This window comes from Marmota flaviventris, chromosome 2 (genome assembly GCF_047511675.1).
Source record: "Marmota flaviventris isolate mMarFla1 chromosome 2, mMarFla1.hap1, whole genome shotgun sequence".
NCBI lineage: Eukaryota > Metazoa > Chordata > Mammalia > Rodentia > Sciuridae > Marmota > Marmota flaviventris.
Window position 1 is genome coordinate 27,778,620 of NC_092499.1, and position 18,521 is coordinate 27,797,140.

The 18,521-nt window shown below is 44.9% G+C and overlaps 1 protein-coding gene and 1 pseudogene across 1 annotated transcript in view; one reads left to right on the forward strand and one right to left on the reverse strand.

Annotated features, from left to right (window-relative positions):
• Batf (basic leucine zipper ATF-like transcription factor) overlaps positions 1-6,962 on the reverse strand; it is a 22,426-nt gene extending 15,464 nt beyond the window's left edge. Inside the window, exons 1-2 of the mRNA XM_027931696.2 lie at positions 6,653-6,962; positions 4,061-4,165 (exon numbers count right to left, since the gene is read on the reverse strand). Of these exons, the coding sequence (XP_027787497.1) occupies positions 4,061-4,165; positions 6,653-6,715 (168 nt within the window). The 5' untranslated portion in view covers positions 6,716-6,962. The remainder of the gene's footprint in view (positions 1-4,060; positions 4,166-6,652) is intronic.
• Positions 5,676-18,007, forward strand: LOC114089750 (guanine nucleotide-binding protein G(I)/G(S)/G(O) subunit gamma-10 pseudogene; annotated as a pseudogene).
• Positions 18,008-18,521: the final 514 nt, after the last annotated feature.

An 18,521-nucleotide genomic window follows, 5' to 3' on the forward strand; every position in this document is an offset into this window, starting at 1 on the left:
TGAAAATATTAACTTTACATAATATACATCTTTCTATTTAGTTTTTGAATTTTTAAAAAGTCATTTAGAATCATTTAAATTTTTTAATTAAACCCTTCATGATTTTTGTTAAATTTATTCCTTTCTCAAACATTTATTTTTTTAGTCGTAGGTGAACACATACCTTTATTTTATTTTTACGAGGTGCTGAATATCGAACCCAGTGCCTCATCCATGCTAGGCAAGCACTCTACCTCTGAGCCACAACCCCAGACCCCTTTCTCATATAATGGTGGTGGTTGGGATTTTTCCTTCCATTAAATTTACTAATTTGTTATGGTTTGCATGTAGGAAAGGTATTACTTTTTATTTTAATTTTGGAAGCTGTCTGTATTCTCTTATTAGTTCTAATGGTTTTTCAACTGATTATCTTGGATCCACTTATTTCGCTGCTGAGATTTTTAGGAACTAACTGGGCAAGTCATGCCTTTCTTCTTCTAGTTGACATCTGTACTGTACCTAAGGGACCCTACAGTTGCCCGTGGGAGAAAAAGAACTAAGTATGATGGGCACTTGTGTGAGACATCAAACTGAAAGAGAATCAAAACTGTATGTAGACTCTGTTTTTGTAACAATTACAAAAAGAATCACTTGATCCACTATGCGTCACCTTGGTTCATTTTGTAACACAGTCATCACTAAATGTTCTTTCCCTCCTGTCATTTTAAAAGGAATCAGTGTGTGTTGGTGGGAGCCATGAATAGGACAGCTACTCAAATGTCCAATAGCCAGAATCCCTTACTCTCACTGGAGAGATGAGACAGTTGAAACCAGGAAAACAATGTCACCCCAGCATTTGAGGCTAGACCCCAAGACAAGCATGGCCCTTATTTGATACCATAATTTCTAAAGCCTGGTCTGCAAAATTTTGGATGAGTCCTTCAGCTAGAGAAATTCGGTGCCAGAAGATTTCATGTATAGCAAGCGTGGAAAGGGGTCAAGGGCAAACCCAGCCGTGAAACCCGACTCAGGTGGTGAATAGAAGCTTCTACCTGAATTACAAATGTGATTGAGAGGACAAGGTATGGGAAAGAAGGGCGTCTGTTGACCAAGAGGAAATGAACAGTGCAAACCACGGCCAAGCTCTCTGTCTGATGGTGAAAATTTACATGCTGCTGCCCAAGCTCCCACCTGAAGCCAAGAAAAACAAATTGCATTGACAGCAGTCCACAGGCTTGCTGCGTAGACTCCATTGTGATCTGCTCACTGGGAGAAAAGTGAAGATGAATGTTGTGGTGCTCAAAAGAAAGAAGTGGGTGAGGAGTTTGAGCTCAGATGTGGGGAGAATGAGAACATTCTAGAGATTGAGGCTGGGGTGTGACGGTAGATATGCTGACCCCATGACTGGAGGCTCCATTCACCTACAAGTTCCAGAAATTACCCCCAGGTAGTCACAACCAGTATAATTAGGCTCAATCTTTTGGTTCTGACTCTTGATTTACAGAGGACAGCCGAGTCAGAGATGGAAACCTTGCTGCTGCAAAGAGGCACATGTTTCTGCTCATTGGTATGCACCCAAGGGGGTGGACGGACACCAGGGGGTTAGATTTATAGGGAGATGGGGTGCAGCTCAAGATGAGGGGGGGACCTCTCCATATGTTAGAAGAGAGGGAGCTATCTAGCACTAGAGGTTACAAGATCCTTTTCTTAGGCATCAAAAGTGCCTGAGCTGGGTGTGATGGTGCACGCCTGTAATCACAGTGACTCAAGAGGCTGAGGCAGGAGGATAGCAAGTTCAAAGCCAGCCTCAGCAACATAATGAGGCCCTAAGCAACTTAGTGAGAACTAGTCTCTAAATAAAAAATTTTAAAGCGGATGTGGCTCAGTGGTTAAATGTCCTGGATTCAATCGCTGGTACCAAAAAAAGAAAAAAGTGTGCCTAAACTTTTCAGCCTTAAAGAAATCTCTCAACCCTGAGATTCTGTGAAAATCTGTGTGTGTGTGTGTGTGTAACTTAGTTGTGATTTTTTTTTATCTTACTTCTTATACTATTAACTATTATTATCAATCTTGTAATTAAATTTTTGGAGTATTTTTGTATGCCAGGCACTGTGTTGAGCTCGTTTTCTGCACTTCCCTAGGAAGTAGTTACTGTCATTTCCCATTCTATAGATAAGGAATCAGAGTCTAAGGGAGATTGGGAATGACTCTAGAGTCAGTCACACAGATAATAGATAGCAAGTGGCAGAGCTGGGATTCAAACCCTGTCCTCTGACCACCGAGCTGCTGACCTCTATTTATTTTCCACTTCTTTTTTTTTAAAAAAATATTAAAAACATATACAGTTTATAGTAGTTTGCCTGTCTCAGGACATTGTAAACTTGTACAAAAAAAAAAAGAAGCTTTTAACCTTTTAAGTTGATATTTATTTGTTTGCTTGGTTTAAATAAGAAGTAGACTCAGAGAAAGTGATGGATCGTAAATGTTCACGTTTAAAATAGCAAATGGGAGTATTTCCACGTGACTCTAGGCCACAAAGAAATCAGAGGGAGCATGTCAGTAGCAGGGATGCCAACAGCTTAGCATTTAGACTGTTGACCACAGTTAGTACACACTTGCTGTTCATTCATTTTTTTTCCAATTTGACACATATTTATGGACTTAAAATTGTTAGCTTGCAAAGGAGGATATACCAACTACATTTCAAATAAAGCAAAAGAACCAATCAGAGAGGTTGGTGCAGCCTATTCTTGGTTTCCTGACAAAGATGAAGAAACATCTTTTGTTCCCTTTAAAACTATATATTATTATTTGTCCTGGGGATTGAACCCAGAGGCACTCTTAAGCCACAGGCTCAGCCCTTGTTAAAAATGTTTTATTTGGAGACAGGGTCTCACTAAGTTGCTTAGGGCCTTGCTAAGTTGCTGAGGCTGGCTTTGAACTTGCCATTCTCCTGCCTCAGCCTCCCTAGTCACTGTGATTATAAGCATATGCCTGCACCTTGGGCAAAACAGTATCTTAGTCTTGATGAGGTAAAAATAGTCATGCTAATTGGTCAGGTGCCATGCTAATCATCCAAATAAATACAAGCGTATTCATTTTTTGGTACCAGTTGTACTTCTTTTTACCATTGAAAGAAAGTACTAGATTATTCAAGATATGGGAATGTTTCTGGAAGGACGGGAAGATCCAGTTGCTAGAGGAAGGAATGAGGGGATGGAAGAGGAGGGAACCAGTGAAGTAAGAGCTGGTCAAACAAAGAACCAAGTAGAGGCAGAGTCAAAGGGGGAGGGGAGGATGGGGAGATGCCGAGGAAGCTCTGCTTTATGAAGCACACAGCCGGGAGTCAGAAGCACTACTAAGACCTTGGGCCACCAGTGGAGCTGCCCCTCGGCCCCACCCCGTACCCTTGTGCCCAAGTCGAGAGTTCAGCCTGCTCTAGAAAGGCTTGGATCAAGAGGTAAGGATGGGCACTAGACCAGATGTTTGCACTTGAACTTGTATCTTTCACATGGGGATATCATTAATGATAGAAATTTCAAAATAGAACTTTAATGATGCTTAGAATAAAGGAGTAAGATGTAGCATTCTGTGGACTTCCTTGTCCCAAATGCAAGGACATTTGGGTGGTTCCCCAGCTGCCTTCCAAAGGGATGAGACTTTGTGTGGTCCTAGCACTGTAGGATAACAAGCTCCCCAAAGCACTTAACATCTCAATTCCTCCCCAAGTCAGTCCACCTTCTGCTCTCGGTGGCTTATGAGGACGGAACTCTCTCTGGCTATCCCCTCTCCAAGCCAGTGATTCTGTCTTCCATCCTACCCAGCCTCTGGGCTTCCAACACCCAATGTGTCCACTCCTTGACTCTTCCCAGGGAGAAAGATTCATTTCTCTTTCAGCCTCTGGCATATTCTCTGCTACAGAATTTTTCAAATACATCACAGGAGAGCTTGTCCTCCCCACCTTAAAGCCCTCACCCTCCTCTTACTCTCCCCACCTACACATCCCCACACAGACAGAATCAAAGCTGTGGTCCAAGGGTCCATGGGTTTGGAGAGCAAAGCCCAAGCTCTCAGCACTCACCAAGTGCAGGGTGTCAGCTTTCTGTGTCTGCCTCTGTCGGCTCTTCTGGGCTGCAATGCGATTTTTCTCCCTTCTCTGAACTTTTCTTACATCGTCAGAGGAGTCCTAGGAGGTAGAGATAATGGGAATTAGGAGTTTGCTCTTCTCTTCTGAAGTAAGGTAGGCTTTTGTGGTACTTGGTATCCGCCCATCCATCCATCCATCCTTCCATCCATCCTTCTATTCTTCCACCCATCCACCCACCCTTCCATCCATCCTTCTATCCTTCCACCCATCCATCCTTCCATTCATCCTTCCATCCATCCATCCATCCTTCCATTCATCCTTATATCCATCCATCCTTCCATTCATCCTTCCATCCATCCTTCCATCCATCTATCCATCCATCCAACCTTCCTTGTCTTCATCTCTTCATGCACCCATCCATCCCCTTATTTTCCAAAAGCCTGCAGCCACAGGAGCATTCTTTTCCATACCCTGTTACACATCCTCAGGTCTGTCTATGTCTTATTTGGCCAAAAACTATAGGAAGAAGCATGAGATCTCGAGGCCTCAATGGGGCTGTTTTGAGCAACAATGGTGAAGCCAATGAAGGCAGTGTCTGTCGCCTCTCCTCCTCTTCAGGGCTGCTCCACCCTCACCCTCATACACACACACACACACACACACACACACACACACATTTCTCCTAGAACCCCCTTGCTGTTCTTTTTGGCTGTTTTCTTTTCTTTTCATCCCCAAACCTTGTTGAGCATCTACTATGTGTCAACTTCTGCTCGAGTGTTTTCAGAGGTGCTCTTGTTTAATTTCCCAGTTCTGTGAAGCGGGCGTCATTATTTCTGTTGTACCCGGGAAGAACCTGAGGCCCTATGAGCTGGCCCAGGAGCTCACAGTAATCTGGGAGTATCGCCCCTTGCGGTGCTGAGTCCAAAGCCTTCCCAAGACCTCCTCACCACCAGTGACCTCACTGTTATGTATCCCATGAGGTCTTCGGCCACACCCGGGGGGGGCAAGGGCCCCAGCCCAGAGCTTTTCTTTTCCTTCATTCCCTTCATTCTGCTCAGCCAGTTTGACATTTCCCACGCCCGGATCAGAACGCCCAGTACAAAAAAAATATGCCAAAAAGAATGGACTCATTAGGGAGGCTGCCTGCTGTCGGAGGTCAAGGGTGGGTGCGCGGGAGGATATGGACCCCGGGGTGTTCTCTAATTACACCCTATGATGGGTATGTCTTCTGCTTGGCTGGAGAGGCTGGCTCCAGCTTTCTCCGCGATGCGTAGACGCCTGAGAGAAGCCTAGGCAGCTCCCGCCGGGCTCCCTCGCACCTCCCTGCTGGCCAGAGGGCGCAGATCCCAAGCCAGACTCTGCGCTCCCCAGCAAGTGCCGCACTCCCGGGTCATTGCCGTCGGAGGGCACTGGGTGAGATAGGAGGGCGTGCTTTTCCTCTAAGGGGCACGGGGACCAGATTACCATGGAAGCCATGAGTAATTTCCTTCCTAAGAAAAGTACAGCACAGACTTCCAGGCAGTCCCAGCCACTCCGATACCATCTTGAACTTGGATGGTCTGCCCTCTAGAGGTCTCCACCGGGACTTCTCTCTCGGGTTAGCTGCTAAGGATAGATGCTCTCTATCTGACATTTACCTTCCTTCGTTTGGGCTGGGCATTTTGAAAGCCCCTTGGATATCTATGTTAAGAAAAGAATGCAGTTGTTGAACCTCAGAGGTGGGGAAGATTTTAATCCATGAAGATAGATACGTTGGAGGAGAAGGACAAGGACTTCCCTGGGGCGGGATGTTAAGGATGTGGCAAAGAGGAAGCCCCCAGGAGCCGTGAGGTGAGTAGAGAGCCCAAGGTCTTGGCAATTCAAGCTGAAAACTCTTGACTTGGAAATCAATCTAGATTCTAAAATCTCCCGGAACCCCTGCCTCAATTCCCTCCTTTCCCAGAGCTGAGGTAAGCTACTAGCAAATGTCTCCAACAGGTTCCCAGGGCCATCTCCCCTTTATTTCCTTCCTCTTGTCCAGAAGCCACTGAGTAAAGAGGCACTGGCTGCAGCTCCAGCATCTCTCTCCCTGATGGCAGGTGTGGGGACAGAGGCAGCACCTCAGCAGAGATCGCCCTGCGCCAGGTTCCTTCTCCTCCCGTCAACTTGTTCCCAAAGCCCACCTTGACCCCTTTGCTCTCATGCCCTTGTGACTCTTCCAAGGAAACGACACATCCAGGATTTGGGCTGTGCAGGCAACTTAAGGCTCCTCTGGTCACTTTTCCAGTGCCGGAGAGAAGAGTGGACCACTTCCTCTGAGTTATTTGACATTCATCCTCCCCTTTGCTACTTAGAAAGCTTCATGGGGGACACCTGCAAGGCAGGGACAATGGGCACCATTGGGGAATGGAGAGGAAAAGGGGCTTTGGCAGAGCAGAGGCCACTGTGCACGGCTTCACTACAGATGCCATGTCTCAGTCTCATAGAGTGTTCATGCCACAAGCCACTTCCTCTCTCTGCAGCTCCCTGAGCAGGACAAGAAAGACTGCCCGGCTTCCTGCCCCCCAGGAGAATCCGAGGGTAGGAGAGAGGGAGCGGGGACCCTACCTGCTTGCCAGGGGGAGGCGAGCGGCTGAAGCTGGAGTCGCTGCTGTCGGAGCTGTGTGGCATGGCTGAACTCTTCCGGGCTCTCACACACGGCCCCAGATGCCTCTGGGCTCTCGGGTCACCAGCTGGCCTCCCTTCCTGGCTGTCCCTGGGCCACCAGCCCTCCACCCTCCACAGGTGCCTCCCCTACTGGCCCTGCAGCCACCTCTGACCCCTGCGTCCTCCTTGCTCTGGGGTGCAGGGGGACTGCTCCCCACAGGGACATCTCGCTCACTTTGGGGCTTGCGCGCGCTCTCTCTCTTGTGGTTTCTGGTAATTCATGCTGGAAGTCACGTGGGCGGAAACTTCAACAAGTTAGAAGGTAGTCGGAGAGAAAATACATATCTGGGAAAAGACCCAGAATTATGTGAAAGAAAAAAAAAATACACCGAACCCCAGAAGCCTTCTGACAGTTTGCAAGGCAGAGCAGCTCTCTTCAATTGATGAAGATAAAAGAGAAAAACAGGCCGCAGGGAAAATCCCCAGCCAGAATGAGCAAGTCAGGCTGCTGTCAACATGGCAGGGAGGACAGGGCAGCCGGGAAAGAGTTTCCGTTGTCACACGACTTGATTTTTAAACCAAAATAAAACGGCAGGGCTGGGATTTCTTTCTGGTTTTCTACTGAAAACAGCTGTCCACCCTGTCTTGGGCTGGGCCTTTCTCACAGTCTAGCCAGCCTCAGGGTGACCTGGGGACAAAGTGGACCAGGGGCGCTGTTCTTTCTTGTCAATATAAGAGGTTGGGTACATCTGAAAGCCACAAGGGAACTCTAGGAGGGATGCTGGAACCCGTTCATGGCCAGTTCATGCTGGAACCTCTCGGCTGGGAGCGCATGCCCTCTCTAGAGAAGGGTCCTGAAGGACCCTCCCTCTGCAGGAGCTCAGGATTGGCCCTGACTCTTGGAGTCAAGGTCACCAGTTCAGAGCCCAGAATGGAGAAAGACAGAGAGAGGCACTGGACCTGGAGTTAGACTCACTATAATTTGAATTCTGGCTCCGCCCTGTTGTGGTCTCAAAGCTCAGACAACTCGCTTGACCTCGTGTTGTCTTTGTCCCTTGTGGAAGATGATAAAACCTGTCCCTCCTATCTCCCACGGATAGCAAGGAATGAGTAATAACTTGGATTAGAATGTCCCTCGCAATCTATAAAGTGTGCTACCACGGTGGCCGTGACTTATAGTGTATTGCTACCCTTGTCATGAGCACATTTGTAGAGTTTTCAGTAAGCAATCCAATTCTGACCTGAGCATCTGAGCTTTAAAAATAAAGGGGGGGGGGGGAGACCTTGTCTTATTCCCCGTGTGTCTCAAAGACAAATGCTGGCCTTGCTAAATATTAAGATTGACGTTGTAGTCCCTAAAGTATTTGGGTATCCACTGGCTAAATTTTTTTATTATTTTTAAAATTTGTTTTAATTAGCTCTACATAACAGTAGAATGCATTTATATACTTTATATACATATATATATATATATCATGTATATGATATATCTATGATATGTCGTACATAAATAGGGTATGATTTCTCATTTTACTGATGGTACATGTTGTAGAATCACATGGGTCATGCAGTCATATATGTACATAAGGTAATAATGTCTATTTCATCCTACTATTCTTCCTATCCCCATGTCCCCTCTCCTCCCCTCCCTTTGCTCCCCTCTAATGTAACTCTATTCTTCCCTAGTGTCCCCCGCCCCTTCTTGTACCATTGGCTGAATTTATGCCCTAAGACGATAATGTCTTAAGCATAAATTGACCAAAACAAACTTCATTCAGAAGGTCACTGGTGCTGTGGATGCAGCAGGGTAGGGAGTTTGGGAATCTTAGGGGTCAGTGGTTGCTTTTTCTGTGAGGTGGTCAGGAAGGACCTGGCAAAAGGGTGACATCTGAGCAGAGACCTGAAGGAAGGGAGGGGTGAAGGGTGTGAATGTGGAAGGAAACAACATCCCAGGCAAGGGCATCAGCAAGGGCATCAGCAGGGATTCGTGTGCTTGGGGTGGTCAGGTCATGTACAGCCTTGGAGGCCACTGGAAGGATTTTAGCTTTTGTGCTGAAACAAGTAGAGAACCAAAGAGGGTCTGCCCTCCCATCCGACTCTTATTCTCTACCTCAGCTACTGCATTTCCTTCATAGCATTTCCTACATTTTATAATTATTTTACTAGTTTATTTATTTTCTTCATTTGAATGTTAATTCCATTTATGAATTTCTTAATTATTTCAACAAGTATTCATTGAGCACCTACCACATACCAGACAATGCTGTAAGTACTTTGGATAAGTTAGTAAGGTAGTCTAATTTTTTTTTTTTTTTTTTACTTTTTCTTTGAATGAGATGGTGTATCAGTTAGCTTCCACTGTGTAACAAAGCAAGAAAAAAATCTTGATGGCTTAAAACAGCCATGTTTTTAGCTTATGAGTCTGCGGGTTATATAGAAGGTTCTAGAAGATGGGACTAGTCTGATCTCAGCGAACTGATAAGCTGGCTGATAACTGGCTGGTCTGAGATGGCCTTTTCTTGGGCAACTCTCCTCCACATGGTCTTTCTCCCCCAACGGTCATGCCTGGGCTTGCTGCGTGGTAACTGCAGGACTCTGGGTCAGAGCAGAAGCATCCAAATCTTCCTAAGGCCCAAGCTCAGAACGAGCAGAGATCCATCCACCACATTCTTCTGGCTGAAGAAAGCCACAAGGCCAGCCTGACGCAGGGGACTGAAAAACAGATTCCACCTCCTCATGGGAGACATTGGAGGAATGTGGCCACGTCTGCTGTCCCCCAAGGTGGGAAGCCATGGGAGGTCTGAGAGCAGAGGAGTCCTGTGTTCCAAGTGAGGTTTCATGGACGACTCTGGACACAGTTGAGATTTTACTGTGGGGAGAAAAGTGGAAGTGGGGAGAACAGCTAGGATGACAGCACTGATCACCACAACAACCGAAGCAGGAAATGATGGTGGCGCAGACCAGGGGGTGGTGATGAAGGTGAAGAGAAGACGCCATGAACAGTCCCAGGACTGTGCCCCTTGTCTCACTGTCACATGTCTGGTCTCTAGGAGAGGCCTGAAAAGAGTTATCAGTAAGAGTGCTCAGATTTAAGGGGCTCGGGACCTGCATTGTCTTCTATCTTCTCTCAACCTGGGTATTTTGGAGCTCTTTAAGGACAATAAGGATCACATCTGTGTTTTATTCAGTTTCAATTGACATTTGTTTATCACCTCTTAGGTACCAGACAGAGCGCCCCCACTTTCAAAGAAAGAAGGGAAAATAGTCAAATAACCCAACATCTGTGTCATAATGTACCGATGACGTTCTCCATTCTTTGAACGCTCTGTCATTCAACAGTTAATATTGGTTGAGTGAATGGCTACTTGATTCTGTGGGGTCCTGTCAATATAGTGATTCAATGTTCAACAGAGACTAATGCGGAGAGAAATGCAAAATGATCACCCACTTAGAAAGACGGGTCTCACTCAATAATATTACTAATAAATTATTTTTATATATTTAAGATTAAAAAATAATAAACACTGTTGTGTACCCTATTCAGCTTAAGAAATAAATTCTGAGCAGAGCTTAAGATTCCTGTACACTGCTTCCTAAACCCATGCTCTCCTCACCCCAGGTTAAGCCGTAATCTAGAATGTGGTCTTTGTCATTCCTGTGCATTTTTCTATATTTTGAACTATATTTCTTTATTTGAACTCTGTCTGTAGGTATAACTAAGCATCAAGTATTGTCCTGCATAATCTTAAACTTTTTATATTGTTAAGATTTCTTATTTGGTTTCCAATACACTGTTTGAATAATAACAGCAGGGCTTGGCCTATAGGCATCCCACAGAGATTATTTTGGAGAATTCCATGAAACTACCAAGGAGTAGTTGTGATATACCCAGAATAAGTCCGATAATATCAGCTCAAAGCCAAAGAACCTTACTAAGGTATATTTACTGAATATTTGAATCCCTGAGACTGACAGCATAAGCCCCATCCATGGCCCTGGTACAAATTAGAAAACAGGGCCAACTCTAGGTAAGCAATTGCCTGCTAACAGCCTGGACAAGCTCCCATTTGAACAGTGAACCACCTGCACAACTATATCAGCATCCCTGTCATGTATTACCATGTGCCAGGAACTGCACATGAATGGATACATTTAATTCTCCTATAGTCATAGAAGGTAAGTACTTTTGTCTCTTCTTTCATTATATGGATGTGGAATATTGAGGCAAAAGTAGCAGGCACAGTGGTTTATGCCTCTAATCCCAGAGGCTCAGGAGGCTGAGGCAGGAGGATCCTGAGTTCAAAGCCAGTCTTAGCAAAAGCAAGGAGCTAAGCAACTCCGTGAGGCCCTGTCTCTAAATAAAATATAAAATAGGGCTGGGGATGTGGTTCAGTGGTCGTGTGCCCCTGAGTTCAATCCCTAATACTCCTCCTCCCCGCTCAAAAAAAAAAAAAGCCTAAGTAAATTTCCCAAGGTCATACCACTGGTAAAGTGGGTAGGACCAGGACTCAAACCCAGACAATCTATCTCCACAGCCTGTGCTCTTAAGGACTGAACTCTAACACCTGTCTTTTCACTCTTTCCAAGAACTCAACTGAGCAGGTATTATAATTAGATTCTCCAAGCTGTAGATGTGACAGATGAAGCACGGAAAGTCTGATAACTTGCTCAAGGTCACATAGCCAGCACTTGGCACAGCCAGGATTTGAACTCAAGCAGTCAGGTATATTTGAGCAAGGCTCAACAGCCATGGTGCAGCCAACTTAATTCTAGAAAAAAAAAAAAAAAAAGCCAAAACCCACCACATCTCCAAATCTCCTGACACTAGTCTATTTTATTAGGCTTGCAACTCTTTAACTGCAGTAAGGTAATAATGTTGTGGTACCAGATAAAGCTGTGCTTTGTATGAACTTTGTGGAAACCCAGGCAAGGAAAAGGAAGTTCAAAGGATCTCTCCAACTGGGACTAACGAAGGGCAGGGGAGTGTGGGGTGGGGAGGACAAATGAATGGAAATGCCTGAGTGGCCTCAAGTTTCTAAAAGAAGTAGAGTTGGGTTCATTGTGGGTGACAGCCTCCTCCAAAGTTTCTACACAGTTACCACAGTTACCGCAGTTGAGTAAGGCAGAGCCTCCAGGATTAAATTACCCTAACACTTAGCAGCCTTAAACAACAATCTCCCCTTATCCATTCAGGTCTGGGAGGTCAGGAATCCAGAAACAGCTTGGCTGAGTGGCTCTGGATCAGGGCTTCTCAAGCAAGGTCGGCTATTGGCTGGAGCTGTCTCATCTGAAGGCTGGACTGGAAGATCCGCTTCCAAGATGGCGCACTCACACGGCTGTTGGCAAGAGGCCTGGGCTCCTCCTCGCATGCATCTCTCCACAGGGCTGCCTGAGTGTCCCCACGACATGACAGCAGGCTTCCCCCTGCATAAGTAATAGAGAGAAGAGAGGGAGAGGTATATATTACTTTTTGTGATCCCATCCTCTCTGCTTTGTTCTATTCACTAAACATGAGGCACTAAACCAAGCTCACGCTGGAAGGAAGATGAACAAGGCTGTACATGTTGAAGGCGGGAGTTTTAAAGAATTATTTGTGCCAGGTATGGTGTTGCACGCCTGTCATCCCAGCATCTGGGGAGGCTGAGGCAGAAAGATTATACATTGGAGGCCAGCCTGGGCAACTTAGTGAGACCTTGTCTCACAATAAAAAACAAAAAGAACTGGGGATGCTTTAGTGGTAGAGCACCACTCATTCATTCCTCAGTACTTAAAAAAAAATGTATTTATTCGTAAACTTTTCTTAAAACGCCGGTTTGGCAAGAAAGAAAGAAGTCCTACCTCGTTTTTTTTTTTTTTTTGTTTTGTTTTTTTAATTGTAGTTGGACACAATACCTTTATTTTATTTATTTATTTTTATGCAGTGCTGAGAATCAAACCCAGTGCCTTGCACATGCTAGGCAAGTACTCTACCGCTGAGCCACAACCCCAGCCCCCTTACCTTGTTATTTTATGGTGCTATTTCCTATAGCTGAGAGCAACAGACTTCATAGCCAGAACCACCTAGAGGCCCAGCTCTCTACTTACTCCTGGGTGACCTCAGCAAGTTACTTAATCTCTCTGTGTCCCCTTTCCACGCCTGCAAAATGGGAGAATATAATATCACCAACCCCTTTCAGGCTGTATGAGGGTTTGAATGAGTACACGTTGGTAGAGTTCTCTAGAAGTGTCTGGAACACGGAAAATACAGTGTGAGTGTTTTGCTAAATCCAAAACACTCTTTTAGCACTCTAGCTGAATATGACTAGCAGCAGGGAAACTGCCCTCCCCAGCAGATTGAAATGATCTTTCATCGGGGTGACCTCTGTAGCACAGGCGGTCGCCAGTCAGAACAAAACCTGGTCCCTGCTGTGTCAGGCAAATAATTGGTTAGTTGTTGTATCAAGGTGAGGGCGGCCCTGAAAGTGGGAAGGGAAAGGGAGGAAACTCCAAGGGTTTAGGGATCTAGGTGTCAACCTGAAGGTCAGTGTATTAGTAATTGGCACCACACAACAGCACCTATCACATCAGCCTGGTTTTAAATCAGCAGGATATTTTGTTCATAAATGGACTTCTTAAGGTCATGGTCATTGAACCCAGGGATGCTCTACCACTGAGCTACTCCTCCAACACTATTTTTTCATCTTGAGACACGGTCTCACTAAATCGCCCAGGCGAGCCTTGAACTTCACCCTCCTGCCTCTGCCTTCCAAGTTGTTGGGATTACCATGGCAAAAATAGATATATATTTTTTAAGTGCAGCAAACCTACTCTGTTCATTCCTGTTCAGTACTGTCTTTGGCTATTCCTAGTGCCAGGACAGGGACTTTAGTCCAAAGCCCAGTGAATGAGCCCATACACAAGACTTTGAGAGCTAACCGACCGATGTTTTACAAGAGCAGGGAGACTCTGGCTGAATCTTTAGGAAGTGAGTTGAGTGGAACTGAGCAGAGCAGAAACTACCCAGAGAGTCGGTGGTGTGCCCCCTGGGCAGGCGAACTAGGTACTTTTCCTCCCTGAGAATTATTTCAGAAGCCAGGCTTTGAAGTCTTAAGGGTTGGTTGCTACTATTTAGTTATTTGAACTAAAATAATAAAAATCCCCTAACTGCTCTAATTTTTTTTTTTCAGCGGGGGGGGGGGGGGGGCAGTTGAAAAAGCACATTATGGTGTATCTTTACTGCTTACAAGATGGCGAGAGGGGATTTTTCACAAAGTTTCCCGAACCAGTAGGGAAAACATGTACCTGAGGGCAGAGCTCTCCAGGAAGAGGCCAGAAGGAGTGGCCAGGTGATGACAGGGAAAGTCCCCCTGTGGAGTGGCCTGCAGTCCAGCCCTCTCTGGCTTTCAGATCAGATGAGGACTTGCAGGAAGCTTCCAGGAGGGTGTGGCTGCCCTCCACGAGGCCAGCCCCAAAGGGTAAAAGCAGGGTTTTTTGACATTTTGGCCAGATCACTTGGTTGTGGTGGCTGTCCTGTGCATAATAGCATGTGTAGCAGTGTCTCTGGCCTCTACCCTTAGGTGCCAGTATAACCCCCAGTTGTGAAAATCAAGAATGTCCCTGGACATGGTGAGGTGTCCTGTGGGGAGGAAGGTCACATTGCCCCAGGTAGGTACTGGGTTGAAGAAGGGTGCATCCAAAAGTTCCCTCCTTCTGTCAGTCTGGACCTCGTGGCTTCCTCAGAGCTTCCCGCCTCCAAGCTCAGGAAACCTCTGGACATCTGTACTTGCTCGTGCAGTTTCTGGGGTCTCCATGGTTGTGACCTGCTTCAACCTGTGAGCATGGCCATGCTGATAGCAGAGCCTCTGGTCAGGCCCCCAATGGACACAGGGCTGTTTCCAGAAGGGTTGCTTCTGGGTTCCCCTCTGAATTGCACCTTTCAGGCAGGAGGGCAGGGGTCGAGGCCTCTCCCAGGTTGAGAGAGAGGCCACTCCGCTTTTTAAATTTTCCACCAAATTAAAAATGAAGACATATCGATATGAAGCAACAACAACAACAACAAAAAATAAATGACATGTTTTAAAGCTAGGTGATTAAGGGATTTACCCAATTATTAATTTGTCGCCGTCTGGAGGCGGTACCTACCGTCAGGCAGTGAGAAGTAGCAGGGAGGCTGGGTGAATCCCCTCTTCTCTCAGTCCCGGCTGAGTGGCTCTGGCCTTACTAGAGGAGGGGGCTTTGAGAAGGCCAGGCCTGAGCCAAGTGACTCCTCAACATCCCTCCCTCCCCCAACGCTTAGAGAGGCAGGGCCAGGGGAGAAAGTGGGAACAGCGAAACAGCCTCTTAGCTTCATGTTTGAATAGGGAATTCAAATGTGCTGGCTCTGCCACTTTGTAACCATGGGGTCTTGGGCTGTCACTTAACACTCCAGGCCTCAGTTTCCTCGTCTAACTTGGGAATGCATGTGCCACATCATAGAACTGGACACATTTAAATTGCTCCGTGCAATGATGAGTGCTTGGTAAGCATGCAGTGCCTATCAGCTGTTCCTGCTGTTCTATTAATTTTATTTGGCCTGAATCAAACTGGGCCCATCCCAGTTCAGTGTCGTATCGTATCAGTAGCAACTTTCTAAAAAAAATCCTCTTTATTCAGTGTCCCCCCCCCTCCCCCTGCCAAAATCACCCTTTTCACAGCTTCTGTGCCCTTGGACCCTTTCTCTCTTGAGGTCTTTCTCTCTTGCTTAGCCTCACCTATGACCTTCACCCCTTCCTTGTGGACCAACTCTCTCTCTCCCTGGTCTTCGGGGCTGGTCATGTGCAGACAGGGTTAGTATCTCTTACCTGTCCCACCTCTTCTGACTCTACAGGGTGAAGGTCCAGTTGCTACAGGGTCCAAAGATGCCTTCACCAAGGGCAGTTTGTCATCCATTCACTAGGGGACAATCGGGTTTCCAGGCTGGGTGTTGTGAATGACGTGACCGTGCGTGTTCCTGTCAACTCTTGGAGGACAGTGCTGTCATTTCTGTTGGGTCAAGGGATTATTAGTTCCATTCACTCTTACATAGATTCTTTTTTTTTTAATTTCCTTATGGAGATTCTTTAGGATTTTCTCAGATAATTTTATGTTGTCTGTGAATACAGACAGTTTACTCTTCTTTTCCAATTTATTTCCTTTTTTAAAAAAATGCATTTGCCTTTTGTACAGTTTGATGTTGAATAAAGGTCTTAAGAGATTAGCATTCAGTCTTTTATCATTAAATATAAAGTAAGTTGCAGGGTTTTTTTGTAGAAGTCCTTTAATCATGTTGAGGAAATTCCCTCCCATTTCTAAGTTGCTGAGGGCGGTCTTGAATGTGTGCTGAATTTTGTCACTGGACAAAATGACAACTACCTGTTCTGAATCTATTGATATAAATCTATGGTTTTTCTTCTTTATTCTCTCTTTATGATAAATTATAATGGCGGTTTTTTTTTCTTAAAAAGCCACTTTTATTGCATATATCCAAGATGTGCACCTGGATATTTTGATACACTTATTTTGAAAGACACATGCATAGTGAAGCAATGACAACTGATTTTTAAATGGTAAACCAACCTTGTATCCCTGGGATGTATTTTACTTGCTCATACTTCTTAGTGTTTTTTAAAGGTGAGTTATAATTCACAAACCATGAAATTGATTCTTTTAAAGTTCAAAATTTGGTGTTTTTTAAAAAAATTTCACAAGTGTTATACAACCATGTACAACTATGCCTGCTGACTAATTTTGGATTGAGGATTGAACCCAGAGCTTTGTGCCTTCTAGGCATGTGACAAGCTTTTTTTTTTAAATCACCCCCAAAAGAAATCCTGTTCCTGTAAGCAGTCATTTCCCAACTCCCCACATCCTGACTCTTGGCAAGCACTAAAATACTTTCTATTTCTTTGGATTTGCCTATTGTGGACATTTTATATACATGAAATTATATAACATGTGGGTCTTTTATGGCTGTCCTCTTTTGGGGGGGCTGTACTGGGAATTGAACTCAGGAGCACTCAACCACTAGCCACATCCCCAGCCCTATTTTATATTTTATTTAGAGACAGGGTCTCACTGAGTTGCTTAGCACCTTGCTTTTGCTGGGGCTGGCTTTGAACTCTCAATCCTCCTGCCTCAGCCTCCTGAGCCACTGGGATGACAGGCATGTGCCACCACACCTGGCTGTGGCTGTCTTCTTTTACTTACTGTTTTCAGAGCTTGTCCATGTTGTACCAGGTATTAGTACTTCATTCCTTTCTATGACCCAATAATATTCCATTGTGTGGATATGCTACACAGTCCATTCATCAGGTGGTGAATATTTTTTTGGGTTGTTTCCACTGTTTCGTTCTTACAAATAAGGCTGCTACAAACATTTGTGTACAAGTTGTTGTGTGCACATCTGTTTTCAGTTGTCTTGGACATATACCTAGAAATGGAACTGCTTGGTCTCATGCCACTCCATGTTTAACTCTTGAGAAACGACCAAACTGTTTTCTACTGCAGCTGCAACTGCCCCATTTTATGTTCACCCCAGAAATATGTGAGGGTTTCAATTTCTCCAAATTCTTACCAGTACTTGTTATTCATCTTTTTGATTATAATTATCTAATAGGTGTGAAGTGGTATGCATTGTGGTTTTGATTTGCATTTGCCTAATGACTAATGATGTTGAACATCTTTTCATATACCTGTCATCTATTATAGATCCTCTTTGGAGAAACGTCTATTCAAAACCTTCACCCATTTGAAAAATCCACCGTGTCTTCAGGGGCCAGCATGAGCACCTGCCAGAGCCTGATGGAGCAGCTCAGGCTGGAGGTTGGGGTGGAGAGGATCATGGTCTCTCCAGGGGCCTCAGAGCCTCATCACTACAGGGTGCAGAATGGCTGCCAGAATGCTCTGCTGGTCTGTGTTCCAGTTGGAAGCGACCCCTGCCAGGAGCCCAGATCCTGAGCCTTACTATGAAGAGTGCAGGGCAGCAGTTGGTGGAGGAGGCCCTTCAGACACAATGTGATGAATGATGCCTTTAAGTCTCAAGAAAACCTTTTTCTCCAGCCAAATGACTGAGATATTTCAGACCTTCCCTGTGGCTGGTCCTGCAGCCAAAATTCTACAGAAATTTGTGATTTTCCGCTCAAATAAGGAAACTGACTGAAGGAGTGGAGTTTTAGATAATAATGGCTCAATTCTTGGTAAAGTGCTTTATATGAAGATAAGCAAAAAAAACTTACCATTCATCAGGTGGTGAACTGAAATATTTTATTGTTCTTTATACAAATTCAATTTTAATATATTAAAATTCATGACTTAAACCTAGAGTATCATGTATGTTTTATTTGTTGGATGCTTACATTTTAGGAAAGAAAACATTTTCATTTATTTAAAAAATGAATATTTGTAATTTCTGGTTTCTAAGATTTTTATACTACAATAAAATTTTTTCTTTTATCCTGAATTTGCAATTACTAAGTAAAGATAAGAAAGTATAAAATTGGAGGGAAGAAAGAATAGGCATTACTAATTCAATGATGACTTAATTTTTCTAAAGGAAGAAAGTTGTTTTATTTGTAACACTAAACATGGGAGATGTTTCTTAGCAAACTAGTTTGGAAAGGTTATTGGTATGATGTATATTAGGTTCTCCCATCTTGTGTATTGTTATGGTTTAGATATGAGGTGTCCCCCAAAAGCTCATATGTGAGTCAACGCAAGAAAGTTTAGAGACGATACAATTGGATTATGAATCTTAACCTAATCAATGCATTAATCCCCTGATAGAGATTAACTGGGTGGTAGTTAGGAAGTTAGGGTGTGGATGGAGGAGGTGGGT